Source organism: Cynara cardunculus (genome assembly GCF_001531365.2).
Source record: "Cynara cardunculus var. scolymus isolate 2C chromosome LG 12, CcrdV1, whole genome shotgun sequence".
NCBI lineage: Eukaryota > Viridiplantae > Streptophyta > Magnoliopsida > Asterales > Asteraceae > Cynara > Cynara cardunculus.
In genome coordinates this window covers 4,298,665-4,310,027 of record NC_037539.1, presented here as the reverse complement: position 1 = coordinate 4,310,027, position 11,363 = coordinate 4,298,665, and the positions used below count along the sequence as shown (strand labels likewise).

At 38.1% G+C, this 11,363-nt stretch overlaps 2 protein-coding genes across 2 annotated transcripts; both read right to left on the bottom strand.

Moving 5' to 3' along the window:
- Positions 1-208: 208 nt before the first annotated feature.
- On the bottom strand, positions 209-1,280 carry LOC112522782 (F-box/kelch-repeat protein At3g06240-like). Its single transcript, XM_025132090.1, has one exon. It carries the CDS (start codon positions 1,278-1,280, stop codon positions 231-233), a length of 1,050 nt encoding a protein of 349 aa, XP_024987858.1. The 3' UTR covers positions 209-230.
- A 5,498-nt stretch (positions 1,281-6,778) lies between these two features.
- On the bottom strand, positions 6,779-11,363 carry LOC112522510 (zinc finger CCCH domain-containing protein 17). Its single transcript, XM_025131686.1, has 3 exons — positions 10,962-11,363; positions 8,948-9,058; positions 6,779-8,612 (listed from the first exon to the last, which is right to left on the bottom strand). Exons 1-3 carry the CDS (start codon positions 11,130-11,132, stop codon positions 6,933-6,935), a joined length of 1,962 nt encoding a protein of 653 aa, XP_024987454.1. The 5' UTR covers positions 11,133-11,363; the 3' UTR covers positions 6,779-6,932.

Below are 11,363 nucleotides of genomic sequence, written 5' to 3'. Positions count from 1 at the left end.
CCGTCACAAAATACTAAACCAAACAAATCTAGTATCTCCCTGAGAGTAGAGCGGTTGTTTCTGTGAAGATCCCCGGCTTGTGCACAAGTGTGAGCAAAAGATACAAGGAATAATGACTAAATGTGTAAGTTAAGGAGGCTTGTGATAATAGTGCAAGAATCAAGAATATCAAATAAAACTCACAAAATATGAGATCTTCTTCCAGTGAGGTCCATCCATTCGCTATGATCTCATCCAATCATATCACTCCCACCATGGGGAGAGACTAAGCTCTCAACATATCTTACTGCATCAAAGAACTTCGGACCTCTACTGTACATAACTGTATTGCCAGATTTCCAGCCTGTGATACAAACACTATCGATATCGACTTCAGAAGATATATCAGTCCAAGAATCTTGCCCATACTCTTGCATAACCCATACTTCATTTTGTCGTTTGGTCTGGTGAATAAAACATAATCGTCCATCAAGAACACCAAATTCAAACGAAGAGGAGTGCACTAACCAATTGGGGTTTGGGATCTCTTTGAATTTTTCCTCCGCCAAATCAAAGTATACGATGACAAGATCTATAGCATCATCTTCACCATGATGATCCCGAAACATCACCCAATGTGGGACCCCGTTTACAACTACTCCCTGGGAATTTTCGAAGATGACATATGGGAAATCTTCAATCTTCTTCCAACGGTTAGTCTTGCAATTATACACGTTGGCACTAGTTGCATCATAACAGTATTTCTTATTTTCAGGAGGCCTCAATCCCACCTTATGACTGGTAACACGCACGATCCTTACAACCTTGTATGCACTAGTAGTTGAATCGTAACCAAATCCGAAGTTCCTAAATTCTCCTCTAAATAGAGAAGGACCATCAAATTTTCTCAACAACCGAGTTGAAGGGTTCCACAAGTAGTAAGTACGATCATCATCACCTAATAGAATCAATCCGTTACAAGAACCTAAAATCTCTGCATTGTCTGAAAATTTTGTCACAGGAAAAGTATATTCATACCCCTGATCCTCATCTTCTAATCCTATAGATCTCATCAACGGAGGCCAATGAAGATACCTTGTAAGATGATTGTTGCGTTCGTCATTTACTGCATCGAGGTGTGCTTTGATGAAACGAGGATCAGAGATTATGGAACGCCATTGGGAACAAACCCGCTTCATCTTTAGCAAGGATTTCGTCGGCAACCTTACAAGTATCATGAAGATGATCTCATATGAAAGATGCATTCCGGAATTTGGCAATTCCTTTACAGACTTTGCCATTTAGGTTTTGCAAATTTGTGTTTTAGGGGTTCTGTATCTTCGGGAGAAATCAAATTGTATCGGCGATCAAATAAGAGAGGATGTAATTCACCGATAGAAAAGAGATGGGAAAAAAGGGTTTGAATGTATAGAGAAAAGGATCGATTCGCAATAGATGAAATGAATTGAAAAGAAGGCTTGTAAAAGAGTGATAAGTCATGTGAACAAAGAACGTAACGGACGGAAGGTTCGAGATAGATTCCAAACGTGATAGAAAAGATATAGGAGATATAGTTCGTTCTTGGTTACAGCATATAATAAAAATGTAGAGTAGTGTAGCAGTTAAACATTAAAATTTTAAAGTCTGTTCTTATGCTAAGCAATAGAAGGAGAATAATCATAGATTTTGCAAACTAGCTAAACCAACTTTTAGGATCTAAGCAATAACATTAAGCTTGATTGCTTCCTAGAAGTAGCAGTTTTTGACTTGGTTTATAATGAAAATCCTCAATACTATTTTGCAATTTCATTTATATTTCAACAAAATGATATTCTTTTTATAGTTCCACTTCTTTGCTAATTCATAGAACAATCAGTTCCGTTTCTTAGCCAAATCCAATTATGGCTGGGCCTCTAATTTACCATGAGTGAATTCAACTTCTGGTTAAAAAAATGAGATCAGTGAACATTAGAGTTTGTCTAAAAATACCTTAAAAGGTGTGTAGAATGGTATTATTCTCTCTCCCTATTAAGACATAAACGGTTAAATTAGACATGGAATTATACCTTCATACTTCTAAATATAAATGAAACTAATGTGAAACGTATTACGTCAAGATGTATATTTTATCTAATGATCCATAGATACTACTGTAGAATAACTCATGCTTTGAATAGGAATCTAGAAGCAATAATTATATATTTAAACTAACATATTAGAAATCACATAAAGATCTGCCAGGCCAAGATATAGAAACCAGCATTAACCTGGTTATCAAGGTACCAGGCCATGATATACAAGGAGCACATAAAAGAGAGAATATTGTGGTGATCTTTAACTTGTCCTCTAGGAGGATCAACACTATGACTACTGAATTGGCACAATAGTTTACCCTTATATGGACTTACCATGTATTGATATCCATGACAGTACAATTTTCGGTTGTACCCTGGGTCAAATAGTCAATACTAGTAGGCAGGGTCAATGTTAAGTGAAAGGTACAAGTAGTTAGTGCAATAGTACAAGTTGTTAATGCAAGCTATCAGGTATAAATAAAGGGGTTGGGGTTTAAGTGGGTATCGATGAGTTTTGTGTGCAATTGAGATTGCCAACAGTCTTGGGAGAGCTCTCAGTCTCTCGAAAACTGAGAAACCCTTTGATACATTCCATCTTAATCGAAGGTTTTAGCATTTGATCATCGGTGTGTAACATTTTCATCAAGAGAAACTAATTTAACAGGAAAAAGTTAATTTAGTATTGATCTGAATTACTATTAGCAAAACAGTTGCTAAATTCTTCATTTAGATAGCATAAATCATAACTGCTTTTGCCAGTTTAAAAACAATGCTAGTCTCCTTTTGTCCTCCCAAATACATGGTAATAATATGTAAACAATCCTAAAAAGTTGTAATGCAAACACAAAGATCTAGAGGAGAGATTAAGACATAAAAGAAGAACCCTTGTCAGAATAGGTAAGCCAAGATAGATCCTGAATCCAAGGCCCCACTTTGAAAATCATGTTAAAGGCCAGCATTTTCCCAGAAAAACAGATTCATTCCTACTTAACCATAGTTCTTAATAAGTTAGAGGAACAAATCCCATTAGCCGGAACCAAGAGCAAGATTTCTGTATGAATCACCAGAACATAGAGATCTCTTTAACAACTTTATGGGACAAACTTGAGTTCAAAGAGATGAACATCACCTTCAATAAGAAGACGCAGCCTGTCTTCTAAATTTCTGAACACAATATCTACAAACTACCATAGTCAGATTCCTAATGTAATATGCTTAACCTATTGCTGCATCGAAAATAATTTGCAAAACTTAGATTAAGTTATATTCAAACATATAATTCAATGTCAAAACAGTGTGCTAAACTCGCATTTAGAGTACCACATAACAAAGAATAACAAAATAAAAATTCCAAGAAAAAAAATTTCCACATAATAAGCATCCTCTTGTGGATACTCTAAATTTAACAAAAAGCCCAGTAGCTTAGCTAAAGTACTTACAAAGTTATTAACTTCAACTAGCAATTTGAAACTCCTTGAAGCAATTGTAATCAAATTCCCTGTCAGGATTCACAGCAGTGATGAATATCCTATTCATTACTTTCCTTGTTATTCTGGTATTTAGAGTTGCAGGTCAATGAATTATAGAAAACGATTAATAATTAAACTCTTAGAAGAAAGGTACAAACGACTGTCATGAAGAAGATAATCAGAATCCTTTGACAAGAAAAGTGATGCAGAAACCTCTTATAGCTTCTCCTTACAAGAAACTGGATTCTCACAAACATCTGTTTGAAAAAAAACTAAGGTGCAAGCAACATCTATTTGTAGGGTTAGTTTCTACATAAAAATCTGTTATCCCGAGATTAAGCAGACATGTAGTAGACAGAGAGTTTTAGGTAAGGGAAGATTTGTAGTAAGCCATAGGGGCAATTTTGTACTTATCTTTGTAAGGTCGTTTAGTAGTTAGATTGGTAGTTGAGTTGGTTAGAGAGGAACAAATTGGTTGGTTGTCGGTGAGAGGCAAACTATAAGAAAATGGCATGCGTGTGTGGTGGGATGATCAAGACATTTTTTTCTATTAGAAGACATAGACTTGAGGGAGAGAGCAGCCTCTCGAAGAGCTTACCTGTGTAATCTTTCGGTGAATAATCAAGTAGTCATTACGCATTACAGTGAATCTCAGCTTACACCAAATTGGTATCAAAGCCTGGAGACGACATTATGACTTGGAGCTTAGCAACCAGAGTGAACAAGCTTGATTGTAACTTTGGGACAATGCAGGCTGAAGTTGGATTGTCGAAGGAAGACATGCAGGTTGTAGTGAAGCAAATGGAATTGTGTTGAAGAAAAAGGAGAAGTTATTGAAAAATTCGATTCCATGGACTCGAACAACAAGTCGATCGACAAGAAGAAAGGGGGGCAGAGGAGGGATATTTTTTGTGATTAAAGGTCATAGGTTGGAACTTCGAATTACCGACCTTCAATGGAATAGATCCATATGCTTGAGTAATGGGAGTCGGACGCTGTTTCTCATTGAATTGACACTCCGACGAGGAACAAATCGAAGTGGCGGTGATTTACTTAGATTGAGATATATTATATTATGATGGTTCCAGTGGGAGAATAAGAGGAGAGAGATAGAATGGTGGATTGAACTGAAGAAGATCTTGCTTTGACAATTCCGGGGGAAGGAATGCTCCGGGAGCATTTTTTGGCTATGAAACAGGAAACTACGGTAATCAAATGCACAAAAAGGTACATTTCGTTGGCCTCAACGCTTAATAGAGCATCTGAATATATTTTCTTAAGCAATATGTGAACTGATTGAGTCTGTTAGTATGGGCTTAGGTTCGGTTGTACGCACCTTGGTTTAAACAATACCATGGAATTCGCAAGGAAGATTGAAGAGAGGAACTTAGTAGTTTCGACGCGCAGGGGTTCACCACAGGCAGTTGGAAGCAGGCAACACAGAGAAACTGCTATCACTACCCCTAGGGAAACACCATGTTTAGAGCAGAGAAGCGGAGGGACACTGGTGATTGGAGAACGGCGGAGTTTAGGAGGCTTACCTGACAACGAACTTCCGCAAACAGGAGCCCAAGGGCTTTGCTATAGGTGTGATCAGTGGCGGCTATTTTGATCAAGTGGAAGGGAAAAACTTTAGCTTAGATCAAATAAATTTGAAACTATCAAGAACTGTTTAATGGTGAAAAAACCTCCATTATTATGTTGGGTTAAGCCTCATCAAAAACCCATTACAACAAGCCAACTTCAGTGTTCAAATTCCAACTTCGATCAAATTCCAATTTAAAGTATGGTCATTTATCTCTACAAGCTTGAACAGTATATTTCATAGCTCAAACGAATCAACATTCCCATCCATCCACCCATTACTTTAGATTCAATGTTAAACATCTTTGTACTACTGTATATACATAAAATGGTGAATACGTTAACTTACTTTCTAAAACTTAATCCCTAAATGCCATCTACCCCTTTCCTGACACATACAATGGTACCAAAACTTCCATTGCTAAAATCATTGGTACATCAAAAACACTTGCCAAAGGGGACAATATGATTTGCAAGCGGAAAGAAGCTTTTTTATCTGGTATCTCCCTTTCATTTTGCGCAAATATACTGATCCAAAGTTCAAACTCAACACATGATCTTCCAGTCTCAAACGAGAAACGTTACCGGTTGCTATAATGAGTATCCCCTATCTTACAGTTCAGATCTGAGATACAACTAGCTTATCATAATTTATATAGAACGTAAATCTACCAAAAATCTACATTATAGTCTAATCTAATCAAATCTCACGTCTCCAAAACAAAACAAAAACGAAAACCAAACCCTTTTCGTCGACGAAAAAGGATGAAAATTGAACTCTCAAGTACGATCGAGTAGGCAACTAACCTGAGACAAAGGAACCACTTGCACACCATCAACGAACAACGATCCCTTGGTCGGTCTTCAACAAAATTAATCAGGTCAGTCACAGAACTAGCAGATAATGATTTGCTACATAAATTGCAGAAAAAAAAAAGGAAGAAAATCTACAAAGCCGGTGGTTGTTATGGTTTGATACAGGACCGGAGTAAGTGAGACAATCTTATATGGAGATGTTCTTACCAGATAGTCCAAAATAAAATATAATTGATTATGATGAAATTAGACACTTAAGAAATATTTGATGGTTGTTGAATGGTTTTATATAGAATGATTAAATGGTCAAAATGATTAAGAAGCTATCATGATATGATACAAAATGAAATATAATTATTTACAATGAATTAGAACGTTGAATGGTTAGGAGGTACCTATGATACAAAATCATTCAGAGGGTTTTAGAACCATTAAGAAGCAGACTTTTTTTTGCCAAACAAGATTCACCTCTTAATGATACTATTAAAAAGTAAACAAACAACTCTTAGTAGTTAGAGCATCTTCAATGGTTACGTTGTGTTTCTGGAAACCTCTTTTTCCTAGGAAAACGTTTCTCTACAAACTTTTTTATAAGAAAAATGAAAGGATTTTTCTTCAAATTTGACGAAAACTTAAAAGGTGGAGCTATCACTTGTTATGAGTCAGAATGATTTAACTTTTTTTAAAAACTTCTTATTATAGATTTGACATCGATATAAGCTGTTTATCCAAACACTCAAAAAATGCTTATTACCAGTATCATACCAGAATAAGTCAATAAGTTATTTTTATAAACAATCTCAGACACCCTTAAAAGTACGTGTAAAATGAGATGATTTTGGCGCATTACATAAAAGCTAATAAAAACGTCGTAAACCAAAAGGCCACAAATTGTAAATCCTTCAATACAAATCAAAATCTACAACAATACAAAGAGAAAAAAAAATTAAAAAAAAAATAGTTTTTAAAAGCAACATCTTTCAAAACTTATGATTTATTCATTCCCCTTCTACAAGTACACAACACTCTCTTCTTTCTTTCCATACTCTTCTTCTTCATCCACATATTCACCTTCTTCTTCATCATCCATATTATACTCTTCTTCCCCATCAACATATTCATACTCCCCTTCCCTATCTTCATACCCTTCAAGCTCCTCATCCAGCAATGCATCTTCATCAATGCCTGAAACTGAATCTCTTACCTTCTCTGCTTCAACAATGGCAGCAACAGGCTTCTCCTCCTTTTCTGCTTCAACAATGGCTGAAACATTTTCCTCTTTCTCAGCTACTACCATCTCTCTTTCTTTCTCATTATTCTCTGTATTATTCACATATGAATCAGGTTTGTTCTTGATTCTTGCGGTTTCACTTCCTCTTTTCGACTTCAAAATCTCACTAAGCGGCTTCGGTCCTTCGAACGACAAATCTTCCTCATTTGGGTATTTCCTTTTTCCCAGAACTTGGCGTTCGTCGTTCGGTTGTTGTTCGTAGCCTTTTTTCAGCTCTGATAATCTTTTTGGTCCAGCAAACTCGGAATCATTATCAGGCGTTCGTGAAAAACCTTTATGATCTCTTGGATCGTTATTGGTGTCCTTTTTTCGGTCCCAAAGCCGGGTATGGTTAACGGATAGTGGTGGTCTTCCGTTGGTAGGAGATACGGACCTTCCCGGAATCTTGATTCTTCCTCTAAGCCGGCTACTCAGACCTCCCTGATCTTGGTGGCGGTGGTGGTGGCTGTCCCTCCTTGGCGTCCGCCCTTCACGGCTGACAACGGACCTCAAACCGTTGTCGGAAACCCTTCGTTGTTTTGATATACGGTGGCGTAAATCCGACTCATCAAAGTGGTCAGGGCTGGCATTTCTAGGATACGACCGCCTTTCTAGATGAGCAGATGGATCCAACATCCGCTCGGAAGATGATCTACGCTCATCCCATGCATACCTTTCCCCTTGCCGCTCGTTATAATGATCATAATCACGATATATCTCTCGGTCAACATCATAGTCAGTAGGGCGGTCAAGATCATAATCGTTTCTTCTTGATCTTCCGAATTCATCTTTGTTACGATAGTATTCAGAATCTCCAAGCTCATTGTCCACAAGAACATCAAAACCAGGTGACGGCTCTCTTGAATATTCATCGGCATCCTTCCCGTTCAGAATTCTATCGTTATCTGACACATGATGGTAGACACCACGGTTAGGTTTGCTGGCGGGTGTTTCGTTCACGACAGGTGGCGGGACAACCCTCCCTGATTTGTACCTCGGCAGCTCCTCCACACCCATACTAGAAGAAGGTGGTGGTGCCTTTTTATCACCATTACCACCATTTCTGGCTAGCGGAGGTGCTTGCATTCTGACCGCTTGCGGAACCAGAAACTCGACAGGCTTTTGGGCAGTTACCGGTTGTGTAAGCTTCTGATCCTGAAAGGACTTTTCAGGACCAGAAAAAGCTGTCTTAGGAGGCTCGGAAATAGGGTTGGCCGACCCAGATTGTGCAGCTTTGTTATTGACGGAATTTGGTGGTCCGTGCAAGAAAGGACATAGGTGCCCCTTCAAACAGTAACCTTTCTGGAAGAAGATGCAGGCAACTCCTTGTTTGGGCACAGCATAAGGAGCGGGATGTGGTGGAGGTACAGAAGGTCCAACGGGAGTCGAAATGTCAGCTCCCAACAATCCGTCAAGCGGCTGAAACGAGCATAAGGTTATTACTCATTATCCACAACAATAATCAAGTAGTATTCCTAGGCGCGTTTGGTGCAACATTAGACCAAGATAGGACTGCCTAGGACAAAAACGCATTTTCTCGTCCCACCAAAATAGGAAGAACAAAAGTAAGGGATATGGAGAAAATTGGTAAATTACTAAACTACCCATGTCAAATTAAAACCCTAGAAACTTCTGCAATCCTTCAACCGCTTGCCTCACTCTAGCCCATCCTGTTCAGACTTGTCAGCATACCAAACGCACCCCTATTGACGACAAAAAGAACAAGGACCTGCCTGAAGAACAAGGATACTTACAGGATGACGGAAACCACATTTTGGATTTAAGCAGCTTCCATTTAACCAGTACCAGCAATCCCTGGGGTTGACCCGTGCAATGTCGCTATGCCGATATTCGCACTCACTTCCCTGTAAATGAAAACAAAATTAGATGATAATCTTACTTGATTAGCAATATTGGAGAAACCATTTAACAAGACACACTAAATCAAATAAAAAGTTCTTGCAAGTCAGGGGTCTTCTCGGAAACAGCCTCTCTGTCTCTCAAGACAGAGGTAAGGTCTGCATACATATTACCCCCTCCCAAGGCCCTACCTTTGGGTGGGATATACGGGATTTCTTTGGCTTGATTTGGTTTGCTAAGTCAAATAAAAGGCGGGGTTTCTTGTACATGTTTGGGGAAGTAAGAATGGCCCGTAATAGATGCAAAGTAAATGAATGAAGGTATTGTACCATATCTAGAGATAATAACAACTAGGGTGTGTTTGGTAAGGACAAGACAATATAGAAACTTGTTGTCCCACATTTGACGTGATATTAAACTATGACAGGACAGGACCAGAATGGGACAAAGATGCACTTTTTTGTCCCACCAAAATAGGCAGAACAAAAATCAGAAAGATGGGACAAGATTGGTAAATTACTAAACTACCCATGTCAAATTAAAACCCTAAAACCTTCCATAAATTCTTTCACCCGCCTACCTCACTCTCGCCCATCTGCATATCAAACGCACCTCTTTCATGAATTTTGCCCCTTCCACATAAACCGGGCAAATTTTAGGACTTCAGGCCACCAAGTGTGGTCGTTAAGAAATTAATAGCATATGTAGGATTCGATCTGGAGACCAATTATACCAGGTTTCAAGCCTTGCCCAATAGAAAACCCCACTGAAATTGAGTTCAAGTGTACTTAATTCCATATAAACTTTATATATCAAACCATATAATTTCAGTGTATCCAGATAAGGTGCGTAAGCAACTTACCAGATAGAATACAACATTTACAACATGAGACCAATATGGCAATCGAACTGAAACCTAGAAGTAGATGCAGCTAGCGGAAAGCAGCAGAAGATGATAAAATCCCAAAGAGCGTACACTAAGTAGAAAAAAAACACGTGTGGTTTTAAAAGAAGACGTCCTACAGATTCAAGTTCTTCCAAATCAAGATAATCTTGATTTCAGGTGACGTAAGTCTCTTGTTATATTTGAAGCAACCCCATTTTCTTACCTAGATCCTTTTTCTATCTAGTGTACATGCCTCTATAGTCTATTTGTGTGTTTTTGCTTTCATTTAACCAACCTTTACCGTTATAGACTTTCTCTCTCCGTCATATCTTTCACAAGCCGTGTCTTTATGGAAACAACTGTTTTACTCTTTGGGGCAGAGATCGGGTCTACGTACATCTTACTCTCCCCATACCACCTCAGGCGGGATATACTTTGTTTGGTTTGATTTGGTAGATGAAACAAAAAGATATGCAATTACTCCATAATAATTGGAAAGAGTGAACTAAAAACAACTGAGAAATCCCTTTCGACACCCGGTGGGTTAGCTACCATCAATTGCATTGCAAAATACTGTTATTTCGAATGAAAGGCATAACATTTCTGCAAATTAGCAATCAAACCGTTAACAAGATTGGCAATTTCTCACTCCTTAATGCTTAGCCACTCATTGGTTAAAATGGAACCTTTATTCAATTACAGGAGCACCAAACCAATAATGCATAACAAATCAAATATGACATAAACCAGAAATTCTACAAATCATAACTCATGTCATCACAACTTCAAAAGAGGACTGAAACCTTTAATCAGCTCGAAATCAAGATCTAACGGTACCAAAAAAATTAAGATTTGAAAACAAGAACAAAAATTCAAACCAGGTAACAAATAATCTCAAGATCCCCAAAACTAATAAACTGGGTTTCAATCAAAAACATCGAAGATCTGATCTGATAAATGGAGGCAACAAAACCCCACAATTTAGCTAGTGATAATCCAAAAAAGGAAAACAACAAAAGTACCTTTTTGCAGGTTAAGGGAGAAGCAAGAAAGTAAACGCAATCGGTGTTTCTTTTCAAGAGCTCATCTTCCTCCGGTGTAGTTGCAGGAGCTGTCGACGACGATGATGATGATAACGGAGGAGCCACCAATTGAGAAGCTTGTTGTGGTTGATGAGTAGTACCGCCAACCATGGTTGGAGAGTTCTAATTCAAATTCAAGAAGAAAAAAGTTGGGAAAAATTCAAATAAAAGAGAGGGGATCTTGGTTAATTCCAATAACTGGATCTAGGGTTTGTGGAGGGCCTCTTGTTTTCAGATATGGGTGTAACAAGATTCGATCTAATCTTCCATCTAAATGAAGAAGAGAGAGAGGTGAAAGGAGAAACAATAAACAGAGCTCAAGGATTTAAGGCGATGAGGAAG